Source organism: Mercenaria mercenaria, chromosome 14 (genome assembly GCF_021730395.1).
Source record: "Mercenaria mercenaria strain notata chromosome 14, MADL_Memer_1, whole genome shotgun sequence".
Taxonomy (NCBI): domain Eukaryota; kingdom Metazoa; phylum Mollusca; class Bivalvia; order Venerida; family Veneridae; genus Mercenaria; species Mercenaria mercenaria.
The window spans coordinates 56,605,439-56,628,885 of record NC_069374.1 but is presented as its reverse complement, the minus strand read 5'-3'; the positions used below and the strand labels follow the sequence as shown (position 1 = coordinate 56,628,885).

At 33.7% G+C, this 23,447-nt stretch overlaps 1 protein-coding gene across 2 annotated transcripts in view; it reads left to right on the top strand.

Moving 5' to 3' along the window:
- Window positions 1-23,447, top strand: part of LOC123527894 (plexin-2-like) — a 180,167-nt gene that overhangs the window by 90,088 nt on the left and 66,632 nt on the right. For both annotated transcript variants that reach the window (XM_053523577.1, XM_053523578.1), the window contains 5 exons: window positions 124-273; window positions 4,508-4,615; window positions 13,112-13,208; window positions 15,542-15,711; window positions 23,249-23,400. In XM_053523577.1, the coding sequence (XP_053379552.1) occupies window positions 124-273; window positions 4,508-4,615; window positions 13,112-13,208; window positions 15,542-15,711; window positions 23,249-23,400 (677 nt within the window). The remainder of the gene's footprint in view (window positions 1-123; window positions 274-4,507; window positions 4,616-13,111; window positions 13,209-15,541; window positions 15,712-23,248; window positions 23,401-23,447) is intronic.

The window sequence follows — 23,447 nt, the reverse complement described above, 5'->3', positions numbered from 1 at the left end:
TTCTGTCATCCTTGACTATGATAGTGCTGTATTTATCAATTCTAATAAATTTGTCAGATACTTTTATATTTGTTTCAAAGCTGTAAAGATGTTTTGCTCTTAAATAAAATGTGTTTTGTTCAGGGTATTGCTGTAAAGGCAGATGATTGTCCACGTATCACAAACTATAAAATCGTCTCGGATGGTGGCATTGTGCGAGACGCAAGTGGGATGGTCTACCTTTCTCGACTCAGAAACTATGAAATAAATATCAAAGTCACGAATGTACCAAAAGTATGTACCCTACGTGTTTTCAAGAGTTCTCTTGATCCAATATCTAATCGAAATATTTTATGTACAATTTCCGTATAATACCTTGCTTATCGGAAGACATTATGGAAAGAATATATATCTATCTTTTTACTATATCTATCTTTTTACTCGAAAAGACTCAGAGTGAGCTATTGTGATCGCTCACCACCCGGCGTCTGTCCGTCAGTCCGTCCGTCCATCCACACTTTCCTTTAAACAACATCTCGTCCTAAACCACCAAGCCAATATTGATGAAAGTTCACGGGGATGATCCTTGGATGGTCTTCTTTAAAAATTGTTCAAAGAATTGAATTCCGTACAGAACTCTGGTTGCCATGGCAACCGAATCGAAAATTTTTAAAACTCTTTTTTTCCAAAACCATAAGGCCTAGGGCTTTGATATTTGGTATGTAGCATCATCTAGTGGGTCCCAACCATGATTATTAAACTTTCCATCTAGGGTCAATTATGGCCCCACCCCGGGGGTCACATTTTTTATATAGACTTATATAGAGAAAAACTTTGAAAATCTTCTTGTCAAAAACCATAAGGCCTAGGGCTTTGACATTTAGTTTGTAGGATCAACTAGTTGGTCTCTACAAAGATTGTTCAAATTATCCGCCTAGGATATAATACGGCCCTGCCCCCGGGAGGTGGGGGGTCACATTGTTTCTATAGACTTATATAGAGAAAAACTTTGAAAATCTTCTTGTCAAAAACAAAAGGTCCTAGGGCATTGATATTTGGTATGTAACATCATATAATGGGCCAATACCTAGATTAGTCAAAAGATCCCCCCCCCGCCCCTAGGATGAAATATGGCCCCGCCCTAGGGGTAGGGGTGGGGGGGGTCACGTGGTTTATGTGGACTTGTATAGGAAAAAACTTTAAAAATCTTCTTGTCTAAAACCACAAGACTTAGGCTTTTGATATTTGGTTTGTAGCAATGCCTTGTCGTCCTTTACCAAGATTGTTCAAATTATTTCTCTGGGGTGAAAAGAGGCCCTGCCCTGGGTTCCTAAGTTTTACATAGACTTATAAGGGAAAAAACATTAAAAATATTCTTGTCTGAAAGTTCAAGGCATATGTCTTTGATATTTTGTTGGTATTATTGCCTAGTTGATCTCTAACAAGATTGTTCGAATTATGCCCCTGGGGTGAAAAAGGCCCCGCCCAGGAGTCACTTGATATATCAGTTATATAGGAAAAATACTTTAAATAGGACTATTTAATTATATTTACCTGATGACCCCAAGTGATAAGGGTCACCCGACTGTGACCTTGACCTACTGACCTACTTTCTTGTTTTTTAAGATACAGCCTTGAAATTTAGACGAAATGTACAGTTTTGCACATCGATCTTAAAACTGACTTTTAGTGACCTTGAATGTGATCTACTGACCTACTTTCTTGTTTTTGAAGCTTTAGCAAAGAAATTTGTTCAAGCAAGCAACTTAACTCAGGTGAGAGATATAGGGCCATCATGGCCCTCTTGTATAAGAATTCGTTTATATAGAAATGTTTTTCATGTACTTGTGTGTCTGTCTATCTGTCTGTCCCAGCCACTCACACCCCACCATTACCCAAAGCAAATAAAACATCATATTTTCGTAATGTTAATCCTACTGCTTCTTGTTATATTTTCTTAGTGTCACGCCAGTTCCACGCACACTATTGCCATCCCACACCACCCACACCTCCTTCCCGTTTCTGTCAGTGTCTGTTTCTTTTGTTTCGCAATTTGCAGAATAATTTAGTACTGCTACCTCAACTCTCCACTCACATAACTATCCATGCGCACATTACCTCGCCCGCCATCGCTTTAAAACAAATATCTCCACCTTAACACTTACACCAGACTACTCCCCCAGCCAATAATATGAAAATAAGTATTAAGTTAACGTTCTGTTACTTGTTTTCATTTTAAGCTGATCATGTCTTTTTTAACTCACAGATCAGCTCACGCGGAAAACCCACTTTCCGTTTTTCCTTGAAGGAAAAGTCTTGCATAGCGAGGAATTCCTCCCAGTACTGCCTTCTTCTGACTCGGAGTAATGATTGTTATAGTTTTATTACTTTAGCGGAATTTATTTCGTCGAGTCACTCCGAGAAATAACTAAACGGAACTCTGAGTCGAAATTATACAGGTAACACTAAAATGATTTCCGGTATTTTATGGCCGCTCCGCGCGACTCCGAGTCTGTAATAAACAACTAATAGGTCATTTCGAGTGACGCAAGATGATCTCACGAAACTCCGAGGTGGTATTCCTCACCTTGATGGCATTTTATATCATTAGATTGTTCATTTTACAGTTTAAATTTGATAAATTTTGATATTGAAATAGTTTCTGACAATACAAATTAGATTAAACATCATATTAATTTAAAATGGATTAAATTATTTATCATATAAAATTGAATACACTTTCAAATTACCGACGTTAAATTAAAGTGATTTGTTTAGTTTTGATATTGAAATAATTTCTGACTTTGTGAATTAAGTTTAGAAATAAAGTTATGTAAAATGCACTAAATTAAGCGTAATTTATATTTCGACAAACTTTAAAATAACACCCGCTAAAAATGTAATTGTTGAGTATGATATTGAAATACTTTTTGACTATGCTATTTAAATTAGAAATAAATTATGTAATTCAAAATGGACTAAATTTAAGAATTATATAAAACTAAACAAACTTTCAAAAAACTGGCGTTAAAGAATAGTGATTTGTGAAATATCATATTGAAATAGTTTCTGAAAGTGCACATTAAATTCAGAAACAGATTTATGTAAATTGAACAAAATTAAGAACTATATAAAACTAGGTAAACTTAAAGATAACGGCCGTTAAAGAAAAGTAATCTTTTATTGAAAATTATAGGAGAAATGATTAATTATCATTATGAATATTGCCTTTCATTCATTTGGAAGGAATTATAAAAAGGGAAAACAATTGCTGCCGTATCCACTCAAAAAGTCATACAATATTATAAGTGAACAGAAAATCTGGTTTATTTTGATATAAAATAGAAAGATGCTACTATAATTATTCATAAATTACTTTTTTCTCGTATCACTACGTAAAATGTAATTATCTTGATCCAAGTAATCTAAAATCTGTTATTGAAGGTACTCGAAGATCCAATTGAATTTGTATAGGTAAATATTCATTCGTCTCGGAGTTACTCGGAGGAATTCCGTCAAGTGACTCGGGAACAAAAGAAACAAATACAGGTGTGTATTCCGCTAACTGGATTTCATCCCGAGTCACTCCAAGGATTCTCTTCGAGTGACTTCGCATAAATCCTCGGAGTCAGACAGTGAAATACCTTGACGAAAATTGGCTGACTCGATGAAACTTCGAGTCGGAGCCTTAGTACTCGTTTTGGCCATCCTCCGAGGCTCGAGTAGACTGGATTTTCTGCTTGAGCTGATCTGTAGTTTGTGTCCCCTAAAACTGATATAATTGTTCATTTAATGATATCATATAAAAGCCTTTATCCCGCTTTTCAAATTTCTCCTCCCCCTGTACATTGGTTTATCTTCAACGTACTATGTCACCCCTATCCACATCGCACTGAAGTTGCACCCTCAAATCTAATCAGAAGGGGCTTTTAATCATTGGAGGCGATTTGGTTGTCTCCTGACAAATCTTATTACTATCTTTTCTCCTTTTCGTCCGAAGATAACTTTGACACAATTGTGGTAATATTATTAAAATGGCATAATGATAGATGGCTGACAGATAATAGTTACAGCTGTAAAATAATTACGTCTCCAAATTCAGCTGTGACTTTTTTGGAGGGGACCGTGGATATTTTCAGCAATTCTTAATGCATGTTGGCGGAATAAAACTGAAATTCACAGAGAATACACATCCTCTAAAATATTGGAATTCATGAATTAAGGAGTTAGTGCAAATTTCTAGCCGTAACATTTTTATTTTTATAGCTGTATTTTTTTACATTTGTAATGAATTATATAATATTGATAATATTTATAAAGTCTTTAAAAAGGATTTCCACATTATAGTCTACAGAGACGTTTCTCTTGAGCATTTGATCGTCCCGCGTAGATCGATTAGTGTTATTATCTAAATATATAGTGTCCTCGTTGCTAGTATAGTATGACAGGCTAGAGGTAAATATTGATATTACTATTACACTCTAATAACTGTCAATTATTCATATCAACGTATTTCCTTCTTTTAAAGTCAGGGTCTGAGTCCTACATATGCCAGATTGAATCAGATACGCAAACGTTATGGCTTAACAGTTCACAGTTCAACGAAAATGGCAGCGTCACTTGTAGAATTACTAAGGTATGTATAGATACATAGATATTCAAGCACACGTTTTGTTATTTCACTGCAACGTGATATTGTTTATTCTCAATATTTATGATGTGATTAAAGGATTGGTACTAAGCAGGCTGCATTCTGTTCATGATAAATGAGCCGTGCCATGGGAAAACCAACATAGTGGGTATGCGACCAGCATGGATCCAGACCAGCCTGCGCATCCGCGCAGTCTGGTCAGGCTCCATGCTGTTCGCTAACAGTTTCTCCAGTTCCAATAGGCTTTAAAAGCGAACAGCATGGAGCCTGACCAGACTGCGCGGATGCGCAGGCTGGTCTGGATCCATGCTGGTCGCAAACCCACTATGTTGGTTTTCTCATGGCACGGCTCAAATGATGGTGAAATGATTGCGAAAGGAAAGAAAGTGTGGTAAAAATCATGGTTTGTATAAATGCTCTTCATAATGCTTGATTAGTTTATGTTGTCAGAAAATGTAGCAAGTTTACGATCGTACGTCTATTTGAAGAATATTTTAGGTGCAAACGGGAAAGGACATATCTATGATATTTTCATGGCTAAAGAGAATATGCATCGTTAATATTCACGGAAAACACATGCAAAGGCATGAGAGCGTGTGAGAGATACTAATAACTGGTATTAAATACAATGTATTGAAACCATAGGAGTTGAAACGTGTTCATCTCTGTACATACTGTTATAAGTTTTACTTCTGGAAATTCGCAAAACAAATGAGAGTTAACATATAAGGTAGTTTCTTTTTGTAATAGGCTCCTCTCTGCAAATACCGTATTCTGTTTTCACATTGATTAGCGGAGCTCTAGACAGCCCTGTGCGGATTGTCTAGAGGTCCGTATCCAACTTTAGAGAATAATATGTACATATTTGAAATCACCACTTTGTCATAATTGTATCTCTTCCTGGTCATCCTGATATAAAGTAGACACAATTCCAAATATGTCATCAGTGACCTACATTCCATTTCCAGCATAAATCTCTCAATTACTCCCGTTTTGTATGGAACTGATATTTTACAATTTCTGTTAAAATCTCTGGAATTCAGCGCACCTTCTGACCGTCCAGTATGGTTTCTGTACTGCATACCGGTTACTGTATTTTTCAGCTTGTCCATATTGACTTTTCAACAGATTATTCTTCCATTATACCTCGATCTTGTGAGCAGAGTATAAAAACGAAATATACTTTAACGTTTTGAGCTGTCATTGCTTTCCGTTTACGTTAAGTCGATTTCTTCTACTGCAATAAATACACCCCGTGAACTATAACATGATTTTCTTTTACTGCAGTAATGACAATAACTCTATTAATACATCAGTCAGTAGTCGACTCACATGTCCTTCAGACATTTTATGTTAAGATGGCTCCTGATATACTATTTATCCATAAACAAAATAAAATCTTATTGAAACAGTGAAACTATTGCATTTTAATGTAAACTCCGTCTTTAAGGAAATATACGCCACCTACTGATTTTCAAAATTTCAATTGCTATCGATTCTTTAAAGAAAAACGCTTTCATCTTGAAGAAACAGGAACTGTTAAAACTGAACAAAGAAGTTTGTACTGCATTTTAGTTTGTTATTGAAGCATTACTTTATGAATACCTTAATTCAGTACATTGTGTCGGTGCGACGTTAAACCCAACAAAATAAATAAAAAAAATTTAATTCTGTACAAGGTGTTTGAAGTCAGATAAATTTTGTTACAATTGATTTTGCATATGCATTTATCTATGCATGTCCTTATCATACGTTACCTAAAAAGCAAATTAATTGCAAAACAACACAGAAAACATATAACAGGTAATATTTTCAGTTAATTGTCGTAATTAATTCATTTTAGAATAGTTCTTAGATACATTTCAAGAAACTGAAGGCTTTTCTGAAATACTGTATTTGTAACTAACGCAACTGTGATACGCACTTCATCAGAAAAAATAACTTCTTCTTCATAAAATTATTTGCTATTTTTTAAGTATGATGACATAATTGCTCTAAAGCTATCATTTAAAACTTCAAATTGGTCTTTAAAGGAAACGAGCAGAAGAAAACCCTTTACTAGGTTTTTTTTAAACAGCAAGAAGTTTCAAAATCCAAAATGATTGATTGATTAAATCCAGATGACTTCAGAAGAAGAATAAGTTTTATGTGTTGGGTGTTGTAAGAAAAACCTGTCAAATTTGAAGTTACTGCTTTTAATATTTATGACAATACTCTTCAACAAATAAAGAATAACCTTGTTTTTATTATTTTAATCTCATAATTATGAGACTGTCTCCTGGTAAAATAGAAATATAGTAACCTATGCAAAGAAGTATCGTCATCAGTTAATTCAAAAGCAAAGTGTTAAATTGATTTGATCGAAAATATTGGACCGTAATGTTAATCATGTATAAATTTTGTAATTTATCTTGTATAAAGTCATCAACTACAGAAGATATAACCCTTGTCTATAATAACGCAATATAGAATACCATTAAACGTGTCGGATTTAAGATCACTTAAAACGAGTTGAAAACATTACAAAAATCAAAGACAGTTTGTAAGATTATATAACAAAAGTGTTACTCTGACTTACGTACAGTTCTTTCTTTAATTCAATAAAATGTTGAGTACTTATAAAATGTTCTGTTCTCAAATTCTAATATTTCTTTATCATCATTATAAACAAAAATAACTTGTGATAACTAATTGTTTCAGATTAACCTACACGACTAGATTTTACATTTATAATTTACCAAAACCATTTTCAACATAAGATCTTTAATTGATGTAAAACAACATAAAATTCGGCTATTATAGTTCTTTTTTAATTGATGCTGTTAACAAACATTTGAAAGTTTAAAACCATAAGATAGTAACAGAATAATGAAAGCTAGAAAATAATCTGTAAGATAAAAATAGTTTAATGCATATCAGAATTCATGTGTGTTAATTACATTACTGAAAGAATATCTCTCTGAATTTCTCTACTGAATGGTTTGTAGTAGTTTGTATTCAAGGAATAAAATAATAGTTCTGTCATTTATATATTTAATTCAGCTGTATTAACAGTGATATCAAAAGAAATGGTAAAATGTCTTTTTGTTTGAAACATTGGGAATACTTGAAAAAAATTTTGCTGGAACTGAAATGAAGGTGGAATTTTCAAAGATCTGTATTTAATTATTTAAATTTTGCAAACATTTGCTAGAGGAAAACTAATAGTACCTCTAGACCCGGAGTATAATACCGCTAATTATCAAAATCAGAAGATAATTTCAAAAAAAAAAAAAAATGTTTTTCTATAAATATGTAAATAAATATTATTTATTGAAGTTGCAAGTATATATATCAAATTTAATGATTTTCTAAAATTTAATATTATTCATACTGAAAACATTAGTCCATTTAATCATGATTAGCTCAATAGAGAAAGCGTTTTTTTGTTTGGGTATAACGCCGTTTTTCAACAGTATTTCAGTCATGCAACGGCGGGCAGTTTACCTAACAAGTGTTCCTGACAATATGAATTATCAGAGGTGGAGGACGAATGATGTCAGACAAAATGTCTTTTATCAAATCGTCTAGGAGAACATAAGCCCCGTCTGGGGATCGAACTCGCGACCCCGCAATCCCTAGACCAACACTCTCCCTCCTGAGCTAAGCGGGCGGGCTAGGGAAAGCGTTGATCTATTTGATAAGGACATTTTGTCTGAAATCATTCGTCCTCCACCTCTGATTCAAGTGGGGAAGCTGGCGGTTATTTTCGGAGAACAGGTTTGTACTGATACAGAATCCAGGAAAACTTGTTAGGTTAATTGCCCGCCGTTACATGACGAAGTTTTTTTTTTTACAGAATTATAGTTTTCATGTAGTTATTTGTTTATGCGTATAATGTAATCTGCAGTCACGTACGTTTCTCGAAAGTCAATTTTCAAAAGTCATTAAGTACTGCACATAACGATTATGCTCTCAGTTTAAGTAAACAACGACTTACTGTGACATAAAACGATGCGTTAACAAGAATATAACCTAAATGAAAAAAGGGGAAACAAAACACTTAAACAAAACACTATTACATGTACTATACTGTGTTTTGATGATGTTTTATTAGTATAGCAAATGAAATGCAAATGAGGTAACAAAACATTAAAAAAATACTAACGAAACATCGCTAACAAAACACCAACAACATTGATATGCAAATTATGTTACAAGTTTATACAAAACACTAACAGAATATTTTATGATTTTTTGTAAAAACACCATTTAAACATGAACAAGATACACTTAAGAAAACATGAAAAAAACATTATTTACATGCATGAAACAAAATTATATGTATGATACTAACAAATAAGAAAACAATCACCGTCTCTAGGTTTGCCATGGAATTCTATGGAAATCCATGGAAAATATTCTATGGAGTATTCGGACTACCAATTTAAGTTTTCTTATATAAAAAAGAGAAAAAAATACCTTGGAGTTCCCATAGAATGTCACAGAGTTCCGTGGAAATCCATAGCTTTACATGGAAGTCCATGACTTTCCTTGGTACTCCATAGATGACTGTGAGAACTCTCAAAATTTCATGGCAATCCATGAAGTATTTGGATGGCATGCCATAGGAAATAACTATGGAAATCCACTGAAATACCATGGAATTCCATGGAAACTTGTTAGTGACAGAACTGGACTGAAATGAGAATCAGAAACCATATTGCATGTCACGTTTAAATCTATAATTTCATAATTACTCTGTAGTACATGTATAACAAAACTGCTTTTGAATTTGACATTCCTTCACTAAGTGACAGAAAAAGTATACATACAATATGGTGCTAAAATGTCACCATTTTCTATTCAGTTCCAAAGTCATTGAAGTATAACAATATTTTCCACTTTTTGCTATATCTATTTTTTCAACAATCTTCCGATGCATAGTCAGTATGAGATATGCCATTACTTTCAGCTGAAAGTAAGTGTAAAATAATTTTTACCTGAATGTCACTATAGGTTGAGAAATTTCCTGTAAATGTTAGCCACCATTAGTGTAAAATGTCACAGTTTTTACTAACCGCCACAAAGCCATCATTTGACACCATTCGCCTCACTGCAAAACCTGTGGTATAAGAAACCAAGAGATCTTAAACCATAAAAGCAGTTTTATATCATACATGTTATTCAAAGTAGTGCATCTTTATGATACAGGCAACACTGTACATGTATATATAGTAATATATATAATGCCAGTATACTTACATGTCTTTGAACTGCTGGATCCATACACAATACATTGGGTCACATAACTGAATAAGTCCCAATTCATTAATGTGTGCTGATACTTAATATACATATATGGTGCTACACCTAAAAAAAAATGATTTAGTTTAAAACTTAGATGTCCATAAAAATGTTGGTTTATTATTGGGTATGTCAATTACCTATAATTTAAACTGTATACACTGTGATGAATAATGGCGCCAAAACAATGTCATCAGCAGCTTCTACCAAATGTATAGTAAATAAAGGGTTACATTAATCTTTATTCTTATTACATGTACTCTTTAATATCAAAAGAAATATCTGGATGCACTTGATTAAATTAATGAATTTGAATATTTTGGAGAAGTTATTCATATGTCATGTTTTCATTTGTTTACCCCAAGCTTATAAAATAAACAATATAATCATCTATGACTAAAAGTAAATGATCCATAAGCCACTGCCAATCCATAAACATTTTTCTCTGTTATTTTTTTTTACCTCAACATTAATGTGTGCAACACCAGTAAACTAATTAATAAGTAAGTAACAGGTTAAAAACACTGATTTTAAAGCAAAATATTATTCTCTAAATTTACAAAAGTAAACTGTGGTAAGCAGGCTGGTGGCATTGTTTACCCTGTAATTGGGGAGATAACTCTACCGGTTTAAATTTTATTGACTCCATTGAATAATTTCATTTAGAAATATCCACTTTTCCTTTTAGTAAATTAAAAGCATGATAAACTAGAAAATACAGCTGCTTAATAGTTGCAAAACGAAAACATATGAACAAAAATGTATGTGAAGCAAAAATCATCTTCAGATAACATTGCTATAACTGGTTAAAAATTTAATGTTTTCAACTGTGTACACTTTACGAACCACCATTGCTTTGTTGTTGTTTATTAATTTCTATCTATTTTCATTCTTGTAATTCAGTTATGTCTTTAAATTTTATTACCTCCCTTTAATTTTTGATGCTATTTTGATATATGCTTAAATATCACTTTTGTCATAAAGACCTAGTGGGTTATTTGAGTAATTCTTTCTCTTAACAGTATCCATAATTATTTTTTACTCCATCATTACTTTTAATTCAATTACCTAAATGTTATTCCTTAACTTATATATCGATCATACATATGTTTTAACGACACTTATTATCTCCCCTTTTTGAATGGTACAGATTCTGTTTCTGCCAAGTTTTGTGCATGTACACAGGGTATTCTTCAGGTGTATTATATATTTTTTTCGTTTGCCGCAACGTCTGATTTTTGTTATGTCATTGTATTATTTCAAAATGTAAACTGCCTGAAGATATGTACAATTGAAAGTGCTTGCAGTGAAGAAGTAAAGTTATTGAAAAATCTCAGAAGTCTACTGCTGTTTTTCCTTGGAAATTGAACTTGTGTATATATACAAGTTGCATTACAATAAATGTTTTAATCCCATTTGTTTTGTTACCTGTCTAATTAAGTTAATTGTAATTATTGTTCATAAAAAGACTTATCCATTAAAATGTTCTATGTTCACAAGAAATACCTCCCAAACATTCTGTGTCCACAGTTTCCATCACAAAAATTGTCTAAGCTATTTTCCATGCTATTTTATATCCCAATTTTCCACGGCATAAGGTCTTGTTTCCATGAAACTTGATTAATATTTCAGTTGTAATCCATGGAAACTTACTGTTCTGTTCAATGTCCATGGAGAATTTCAATAGTCCATTGATTTCCATGCTATTTGCCATGGAGCTCCATGGAATTCAGTGACAAAAGCCTTATTACCATTGCAAATCTAGAGACGGGAATTAAAAAATTTATATTTATAAACAAATATATCTTTAGAAACAATAAATCATTTATTTATTATGCTCCGTACAATCATTAAGAGTAAATGCATCAAGATTAACTAGCCATTTTCATAGTGCTTTGGTACAAAATGTGAATAGACCACAGACAGACACGAGGCGGTCACGTCAGCCCACCTACAGCACTTCCTGCTTAGGTGAGAGCTAAATATCGTGAAAATAGAATACTGTGTCTGTTGTGTTGTCAGCAGATATCCGTATGAAACAAAACACAAAAATGATGTTTTTCAATCCATCAATGAGCATAACATCATGGCAAAATCCTCAAAATTTAACTTTATAGTAGTGTTAACATTATGAATATGAAAATGAGTATGCATTATACCATCAAAACACCATCTTCACTTTTTAAGTCAAATGAAATACCAACAAAATATAGCATGTACAAATTCAAGTGTAATGAAACACTAAGAAAACACGGTTTTCTTTCTCCAAAGTGTAATAAAACAATTAATAAAACATTACTGATATAAGAAAACATAAACAAAATACTAAAATAGAAAAAGTGGAAACTCCACAGGTCGCTCAACACAACAAAAACGAAAATGTTGCAGGCTCGGTTTGATTGAGCCTGTTCATGGACGGTAGTGGAAATGCATGCTACCGTCCACGCCCTCTAGCCCCGGGTTGAGCAGAACTCAACATTTACATATGCTAAAAGTACAAAAACAATTTAGAGACATCCGCAGATGTGTTCATCTAGAAACACCTAGAATTCTGAAAGTACAGCATTAGTGTTTTGTTAAAAGCTGTAGTAACAAAACATACTGACAAAATATTAAGATATGCTTTGTTGTATTTTGCTAGAGTTTTGTTAGTGTTTTGTTAATTTCTTTTTCCGTTTGGGAAGTAACAAATACAGATTTCCTCGAAGTATTGAAATCAATCTAAGTTTATAAATTTCATTCAAAATGTGTCAGATAGCTTAAGAGTGGCGTTTTTATTACTATTTTGCTATAGTGGATACTCAGTTAATTAGTTATCTCTACCAATATATTATCCTTAATTATGAAATTCATATCATTTATCTTATCAATAGATCAAACAAGTGGTAAACACTGTTTATTTCGGTTCATGAATTTTATTCATACTAAATGAAAAATAATCAGAATGATCTTATGTTGATATTTCTTTTTAGCATATTTTCATAATTTTAGAAAAAAAAAATGATTTACCCATGCTAATAGTATTCTAACTGTTTTCATCAGTTTCTTTATCATTCATATGTAATAAGTATATATAGCAACTTATTGTGTAACTAAGTCACTTTTTTAAATTCATCTGACTGGATAATCATTCGTCAAAAACAACATTTTCTACCTAATTAAGTAGGAATTTAACTGCATTGATATTCCTTTCAGGAGGAAATGACAACCCTACCATATTCTGTAAGTAAGCGCGAGGCAGCCTTACAGTTGGTGTCGGGTGTTTCTCCAATAGATGGTAACAAAATGCCAGGTAAGTGACTTCTGTTTGTACAAGTTTATTTATACATGTAGTTATTTAGGTCTGACAAAAATGTGTTAAAGAACCCAGTTTTTATATCTTTTGTATGTATGTCTAACAAATTGTTAAATGTAAACATGTCTATTATGAATAGAAACCCATCTAAAACAAAATGATGCTACTGACAATTTTGATGAACGGCTGACAATTTCTATATATAATTCCAATTTCAGTGGCGACAGCATGCCATTGGTAAATGATGTACTTGAGTTAAGCCTTGACTTGTTTTCTGAGAACGAACGCTCCGGACAGAATGTGATTACAAATACTGCAATATACTTTGTCTTGCTGAATATGTTCAAGTTTCTCAATTAAGAGTGCGGTTACTAAGAACTTCCATAAATTGCATTTGACCCTCAAGGTCTTGAACCCGACTAACAAACAATAGTAATAAGTTGTGCACAATATATTCTTTATGGATTGATCATGAGTGGTGATGAGATAGATTCCTATACACATTGAACTTCAAAGCATATTTCACCAGACGATCACATTGAAGCATTTAATTAAACAATTGCATAATGCTAGCTTGACATGCACTAAGTTACAGAGACTTACTAAGTCTTAAAGTAGGCAGATCTTTATCCGAGAAACCCTTAACTCTTTGGATCCAGAAACATCATGTTATTCTGCTGAACCTTACTGAGAATGTACACAAAAAATTTCTTCAGATAACATATAATTGGTTCGTTGCTGGACAGAACAGATATATTACATGATGCATAAGTCGCTGCTTGACAGGAGCGATAATATTTCTTTCCCCTATTCAGATCTATAGAATAGAAATATTTAGATTAAAATCTAAAAATGATAGGGCACTTTTATACAGATACGTGTACATGCTATAAGAGCATTAACAGCTGTATTAACTTAAAGTAGTAAATTAACACATAAAAGGGACTACGAAAGCGTACATGAAAGTAAAAAATATTTCAATAACGTATTGGTATCATTTCAAATTAATTATGAGATAAGTATCTGAGAGTCTGTGTTGATATATATATTGACAATAAGGTCCGTACACAAAACATAGAGCTTTGTAATGATAAACAACATGACGAGTCTAGTATCCATTCTATTTCGGTGAGAAACAAAATCATTTTAAAGCTAATTTAAAACGTTTTATGATGGGGAAAAAATGAATTAAAAGCAATTTATCTTTGAAAAAAGTTATTCATTAAGGTTTATGATTATATCGACATCAAATACAGGAGCAATAAAATTTGGTATCATTACCAATGATTATATATATGTCCATTACATGTTCTACCGAACTATCCCATATGACTGGATACTTTATATATTCTCAAAAATGTATAAATTTTCCCTTTAAAAATAAATGTCAGTTATAAAGGAAAACAAAATAAAAAAGTTGCTGAAAACCACGTTTCATCGAGTTACGAGAAATTTTAGCACTGGGGTATTTCCGTTATCCTAGAAACACTTGCGAACATTGTGTTTCTCGTTTTTACACCGACAGGCGAGTTGGCAGCTACTGTGATTCGTGGAAATACATCAGACGCAAAATACGCGAAGAATTATAAGGTTAGGCACGTAACAAAAAGTTGCAGATAAAATTACAGGTAAAACAGCACATCAATTGGGAAAAAGCGGATCACTTATCGTTAACACTTTTAGAAAATCAAGAACTGTAATCGTGAGCGAAATTTACAAAATATACCATCGGTAAACACAAATCAATATATAATAGTACATTATTGCAGACCAACATGACTTTATGACTATACGGAGTTTTAGGCCATTTAAAAGGGACGGAAATATTATTACTGCAAAGCATGATCCTACTATTAATACATTTATGTAGACACGTGACGCCGACTTATTTATTCATTTCGCAAACGAATCAGTTTAAGCGGTGTATGTAATTAAGTCAGGTTTGAAACTTTAAAGGAAAACATAATGAACATTATAAAGACAAGATGAGACCTAAATTTGAAAATATACATGCGTGCATCAGAATACCAGTCCTGCTCGTTTTTGACAAAAGAAACTGTCTCTGGAAAAACATGTTAACGGAAGTACGGTAATTGATATACCTGAATGAAATGATAATACAAAAGTCAAGATAAAACGTCGTTTTTAACAACAACACACAAATCCATATATAAGTTATGCAGCTGAGTCAGCTGACTACAAAACTTTTGCGGAAACAGACTGACCGCGAAAGCCGCTTAGTACTTAAATAGCGGCAAATAATTTGATATTATAATATGGCGAACTATATGGTAAGCTAACCGATCGGGCTGTTAATCTTTGTATTTCAGTGATAATTTATGCCTGCGAAAATCTTGTCCAGCCCTCCGGAAACTGTGGACAGTGCAAAAGTTTTGAAAGGTACCAACCACATTTACACTGCAATTGGAATGGGACTCATTGCAGTGACAAAGTAATTACAAATGATACAACAGAATGCGGATATCCAGAAATCAATAAGGTATAAAGACAATAATTATTCTCAATACAATCAGTTATGATGAATTGATTTTACTTTAATTTTACTTAAAGAGCTTGCTCAAAGATAGATGAATTTAAGGTGGAATGCGCCCCAAATTTTTTTTCCGAATTTCGTCCTGAAATTTATACTGTACAAAATTCAGGATATATGCGATTAGGTTCCGATTTTACTTTGTCGCCAAATTCTTTTGAGTTTTTTGCTATTGTGTCACAAACATGCCCCCTGACGTCACTTTTCGTGCAACGCCCAGTTCCGAATGCTCTCGGCATTTTTCCTTTCCTGCGCTCTGAATGTCATAATAATGAAAAATACAAACTTATAATCACTTTGCGTACAGAAAATGCTACTCAATGGTACAAAATTCAGCGAAATAAGATTGATGCTTAAAACGTCAAAGACGATATTGTGACGTCAGAACGGAAAAACTCACATCAAGTTTTGCTATAAATTTTGCATTAAAATCCAGTTTACAAGAAGCCGGCTCGATAAAAAAATGTATAACTTTGCATGTTGTTCCACAGTATGTGATCGTCTAACAGACACATAAATACTTAGGGGTCACCGACTTCTATTTTTCGCAATATGATATAACTTTACCCCCACCCCCACATGGTTTTAGGGTATATGACGTTAGAGTTAAAAAGAATGCGTTTTCAACTTGCACAACTTACGTTCGTGTTAAAAACGAGATGTATTTATTATAAGAAATGTTCACGATATATTCCATCTGAACTGCAGAAGAAAAGAAAACAACTTTGAAAAAAATGTATATACTTCATGCTTTTGTCCGTAAGTATTGACCTGGCACTCATTATTCTTCGCTGATATTTTCAGGCGTTTTCGTTACTTTACGCAATATTGTATCCTGAAAAGATCTATTAGCACACAAATAACCTTTATAGTTAACTGTCTGACTTCCACGCACGTTACCACGGGTAAACACTTTTGACAAAATGTATATTTTATACTATTGTCCGTAAGTATTGACCTGGCAATCATTAATCTTCACTAATATTTTCGGGCGTTTTCGTTACTTCACGCAATATTGTATCCTGAAAAGATCTATTAGCACACAAATAACCTTTATAGTTAACTGTCTGACTTCCACGCACGTTACCACGGGTAAACACTTTTGACAAAATGTATATTTTATACTATTGTCCGTAAGTATTGACCTGGCAATCATTAATCTTCACTAATATTTTCGGGCGTTTTCGTTACTTCACGCAATATTGTATCCTGAAAAGATCTATTATTACACAAATAACCTTTATGATCAACTGTCTGACTTCCACGCACATTACCGCGGGTTCAAAATTACCTCAGATCATTTTTGTATATTCAATGTACAAAATGTAATGTAGTGTTATCGTAATTGCTTGTATTCTTACATTTCCTTGCGACAATATTCACGCATTTTTATTTGTTTTCACTTGTAGTATCAATTTTCGGGAGTAATTTGTCTTTTTATCTAAGATACCTACCTTTACTCGACACATTCTACAAAATATCTTGAATGAAAGTGTATTTCTTTCAATAAATGAACCATAAAATTTGATCAGATAAGTTTTAATTTTCCGGCCTGTACAGTTTGGAGATGAAATTTAAAAAATAGATTATCAGACAGAGGACTCGAACCCACAACCCCGGGATTGATGGATAATCGGCTTGTCCCCGCAGCTACTTGCACATGCGATATTTTGTTTATCATCAAGAAATATTTACGCTATTTACGTCCGGACACGGAGAATTAAATAACGGAAATGTACGGAATATCCATGACTGCCAGGTCAATACTTACGGACAATATCCACTATTTACTATCCATTGTTTATTTCCTATTGATGTTTTCAAAATGCAAATTCAAAGGTTGAAAAATAGTTTAACGTTCAACACAGTCTCTTGCAAATGCTACCTTAGCTTTGTAAAAAAGCTTGTATGTGGTCCGTTGTCGATTTAATATCGTGAAAATAGGTACTTTAACGTGTTTTTAACATTTAGAAAGTTCGTTCAAATGTAATTTTATGAATGAGCATTTGCCTGATTTTACCAGAAATATTTATCAACGCATGGCAGACGGCTGCTCCACTTTACATGTATAATCAGCACGAAAATAGTATATCGGATCCTATATCTGATAAGAAATTATTATTTTTTATACTAATTAATTTATGGTGAATCATGAAATAAATTCTACTAATTTAGACATCAATCTCCAAATCTCATTCATGCGAGATTACGAGTTGAGAAAGGAGTCTATTCTATCCGCATAAAGCTGAGCAAATGCTATCATTTTTCACATTCTTGGTAAACGAATGGCGATCAAAGTCATAATATTTCGCACCGGAGGCAGACGCTCCAGACAAGATGACTCCACTGAAAGTGGAATCGTGTGCATTTATAGCTCAGTGGAAGAGCGTTCGCCTCTGGATCGCGAGTTTCGGAGTTTGAGCCCCACCGGAGAGAAAGAGAGAGAGAGAGAGAGAGAGAGAGAGAGAGAGTGACAGAGAGGTCACAGTTAGGCAGAGTAGCTAGTCCAGTGAAGAGACTTTATTTCTGAAAGACATATCTTCAGATGACGATAAAGTGTTGCAGCTGGTCCGACGCAGAGAATTTATTCTTGAGACAGTGTCTTTTTATTACAGTTAAGCACAGCTGCAGGTCCGATGCAAAGAATTCATTTCTTGGCGGAAACCTTTTAATCAAGTGCAGTAACAAACTCTTAATAAAGTAATAAATACTAGAAAAGATGTTATAAAACCCTCACCAGTTGCAGCGTTCAGATTTACGGAGTACAGAGATTTAGTAAAAATCCTATCTGTTTCTCCGAATGTCCTGGATGTAGAAATTATAGTTTCAACACTTAATTTAACCAATGAACAAGGTCAACAAGTTTTTTTTTTTCGATAATATCCTTAGATACGACATGTCGTTAACATGATTTACACCCTTTATCAAATATCTCACCAAGATATTTCATATCTACAATTCTTCTTTCCGGAACATGTCCGTAATCACTGAATGTTTCAATTTATTACATGTTTTAAAAAATCTGACTTTTTCTAACACTTTCTTAGCGAATCTCCCCTTATGTCTCTCAATACCTTCCGATTTACCGTTGATACATGCAGCTTCGCATACTATTTAGATTATTTTGTTAAATAAAACACGATTTAGCGTGAAAACACGATTTAGCGTGAAATTTCTTAATGGGGTAGGGGTAAAATATCGTCAAATATTGAAAAATAAAAGTCGGTGACCCCTAAGTATTTATATGTCTGCTAGACGTACACATACTGTGAAACAACATACCAAAGTTATACGTTTTTTTATCGAGCCGATTTTTTATAAACTGGATTTTAAGGCAAAATTTATAGCAAAACTTGATGTGAGTTTTTCCGTTCTGACGTCACAGTATCATCTCTGACGTCTTAAGCGTCAATCTTATTTCGCTGAATTTTGTACCATTGAGTAGCATTTTCTAAATGCAAAGTGACAATTATTTTGTATTTTTCATTTTTATGACATTCAGAGCGCAGGAAAGGAAAAATGCCGAGGGCATTCGGAACTGGGCGTTACACGAAAAGTGACGTCAGGGGCCATGTTTGTGACATAATAGCAAAAAACTCGAAGAATATGGCGACAAAGTAAAATGGGAACCTAATCCCATATGTCCTGAATTTTGTATAGTATAAATTTCAGGACGAAATTCGGAAAAAAAATTTGGGGCGCATTCCACCTTAATGACAGAAATATCCATATCACCAAGAAATTGTTACAACAGGGTTACCGTTATCATAAGCTACGGAAAGCTTTCAGTAAATTTTACTACAGATCGTCTGAACTATTAGAAAAATAAAATACGCCCCTTAAAACACTTTTAAATCTTGGACTTACACACCCGGAATACTATGGAGATGTAGTTTATAAAATTCGGAAAATTAAACATAACCCCTATTTTAATCAAATTTTTATAAAATTGGTTAAAAAGTTTATCAAAAGAGGATACGATGCGAAAATCGTGAAGCACAGTGCATGTTTAGTGATTGACCTCTCTAGAGTTAATTGCTACGCTTTTCTATTTGATGGTGCGATGACTAATAAAGTGTAGGACTCCATGATGCTTTTCTCCTAAATCCTACATACAACGGACGGAGGGAGTTGATTTTTGTCTTACAGTTTTCTTAGTCGTGCCCTTAAAAGTTAGGTTCTTGTTGCTCTGACTTCAGACAAGTTGTTGAGTACATTGGTGTAATTGTACCTTAAATTTACTTTAATTGTTTGTTTTGCTTTATTTATCTGTTACTTTTGCACTTATGTTAGAGCCTTTCTCAGCGGGGATTTCATTTACATTGTGTTGTTCAACTTGTTGAAGATAGGGTAAGTGCGAGGCTGACATGCCCTAAACGCGTTTAAACCCCCAGTTTCCTTTATCTAGGTTACTGACCGTTCCAAGGCGGTGCCCCTTTTTTCAACAGGTTGTGTGTTGCATATGTTTTCTTGTTTGTTGTAAGCGTTTTTCCTCCGCCCCACTCCCTCTTTTGCCCTCTCCTTTCCCTTGTATTTACGCTACTTTTTGCATCCCATCCCCTTTACTTTTAGTAAGTTTTCAAGGCTCCTCTTTATTTTGGCAGCCGAACCCCAAGACGGTACTTGATTGTTTTTCCTACTTGTGTGGGTGCGTTTGTAAGCTTGTGAGTCTATTACGGTGCCCTACTGTTTTCTTATGTGTTGCTTGTTCGTTTTTCTATGTTATTCAGTTGATCTTCGTTGTGTGTTTGTCTTTGGTACATGAGTGTCTGCGCTATTGTGGTTTACGTTGCAGTGCGACTGTTTTTGAAGAACATGGCATTCCCTTGTATATTTGTCCTTGTTCAACTTTCTTCTTCGGATTCCTCCCCCACCCCCGACGCAATTTCGCCCCTTACCATTTCCGCCCCCTTAATCAATATTTAGCTTATATTAATATGTACTTGTTGGATGTTTGAAGCAACCCGTCTGAAATATTTTTCCATTAAAGCTTCTTTTTGTTGTGGGCCTACTATGTAAATGCGTGGCTCTGGGGCTGTGTTTTTGGTGCTCTGTGCTTCCGAGAAATCTACCCTTACCTATTATCTTTTACTATAAAGAGTTATTTATTTATTTATTTGGGTTTTACGGCGCACTAACACAGTATAGGTTATATAGCGCCAAAAAGGACAACAAATTTTGGTTCCCATTTACATCGAAATAAAACATGAGGTATGGAATCAAAATTTGCATACCTGCTAAAATCACAGAGCTACTGCAAAACCAAGTGTTAAGACCCTATTAGTCACCTCTTACGATCATGCAAGTGTAAGGCAGTGGTTCCAATCCTTTTCATACTATAAAGAGAGAAGAGTGGACCCGTGGTCGAGTGGTTGAGGTGGTTGACTTTAAACCGCATGCCTGTCATCGATATGGGTTCGAAACCTTGTTTTGGATGTAGAATCCATCATTTGTGGATTAAGATAATCGTAGGTTCTACCTGGATGCTCACCCGTGATGAAATAATGCTTGGACAACAAAGGTTTTCTCTACAACCTAAAAGCTGGAGGAACTCGCCATGTGACCTAAATATTGTTCGAAAGTCTCTAAACACAACAAAAACAAAATAGAAATATTAGTGCTCCGTAAATTACCAGTGCATAAAACATTTCCCTCGGGAGATGTGTTCCTGAGAAATACTAAACGGAATTCAACATAATTTTAGGCGTTAATATGTATCCATTAATACGGATAACAAGTGACGTTACACACCTGATATAAACTGTACACGTTGACATTGAAAATATAGCCGGATGGTCCATTTTAACTAAACAGGTTTGAAAATATCAACACATAGTAAGTAATTTGGAATTATACTAATTCAATTAGTTTGAAGTGCACCGCCATAATTTCGGATTAACTGATTATGCAACTTCTGATTGAAGGGTTACTTAATTTTAACCGTTACTGTTAGTGTTTTCGTCTCCGTTGTTACCGTTGTTATTTTTGTTATTTGCGTTTTGTTATAATGAAATAACCTTTAAATATTGAGTCCAGTTTTTATTTATATCTTGAACATTCAATGAAGATTAAAATATAAAACCAGGTGTTGAATCAGAAAGGTGGTGAATATAGCGGCCAGAATCATTGTCTATGTCTTAGTAAAAAACTGGATAAAAAGGGCCTAAGTTTGTGTCGCGTGTATTTCAAAAAGTATTTGACCTAGGATTATAAAATATTACAGGAATATTACTAGTATTCAGAATGTGAAATGGTGGTCGTGAAACATCATAGGTATATTATTCAGTATGAGACGTTGTGCACCAGGTATTTTGTTCCTGATTTCTGTTAGTCAGACCAAATTTGATTGTCAAAGAAAATGCATAAATGGGATACTTATTTGTGTCGCATGTACCTCAAAAACTTTTGACATATAGTCATAAAACATGAAGGGATGTGAAGTTACGCACCATATGTTCCGCTCGGTTTGGCCGAATTATGATCAACTGACCTGGTGAAATATTCACAAAAAAAGCTTGTGAGTTTGTGTTGCACTTATCTTAAAAGCATTTTACATAGAAGCACAAAACCATATAGGAATATTATCCGGCATATGAATTTAGGCACCTGAATTTTTTATTTTTTTTTTATTTTCACTTTTCAAAAGTTATGGATTTTGACATGGTCGGAAATACAGGTTTTTGTCCCATGTATCTCCAAATATACTATACATTAGAGGAACGTTTTATAGCATGTAAAGTTGTGCTCCTGGTGTTCATTTTGTTACTCATTTAGGCCAAAGTTATGGACCTTTACTTGGTGAAAAACTCACATAAAATTCTTTGAAGTTCGTGTTGCAAACACATCAAAAATTTTTCACCAAGAGTCATGAAACAAAGTGCAGTGACGGGAATGGGTGCATGTGTCCTATGAAAATACATCTAGTTTATACTACCATACTTCTCATAGGTAGACCAGTTTTTGCTCGGTACTTAAAAACTTGAAACCAATGTTTTGTATACTGTGGCTCGTAGCAAACATACTAATCACATAAACGTTTATTACGTGACGAATTATAATTTAGTAATTTTAAATTAATCCCTGCAAATTTTGCTTGTTCCTTGTTCGGAGATTATTTTACCATAGGCAAATTATTTGGCCTTATAAAATATACTTTCCAGCTTCCGGCTTGCGGCTTATACAACGGCTTCGGTGGACATGGTCAACAAATGAAGTACTTCAATTACATACCACTATGAGGCAGATTAACAAAAAAGTATTATAATAAAAAATCAGTGCAAGGAGTGTTTGCATATGGGATGAATAGCAACTAAAAAGATTTCGTTTTAACGGTTTGAGACTGGCTGATATATTATAATTTGGCAACTAGTGTTACAACACATTTGTCGATGCTATTCTTATAACGATTTTCCTGGGTCAGTTCACGAATTACTTCGACGCTTTGTTTCATCTAATGTTGTTTTTTTTTATTTCTTTCTTCACTTAGGTATACCCACTATCTGCATATGCAAAAGCCACTACTTTGGTAGAAATAGGCGGTTTTAATCTTGGCTCATCCTACAACGATACAGTGAATGCTGTTTCAATAGCTGGTAAACCATGTGCTTCAATACCAAGTCGCTACGAACCAGGAGTAAAGTAATTAATATAAAAGACTACTTTTTATCAGTAGAGAGTCTGTATAT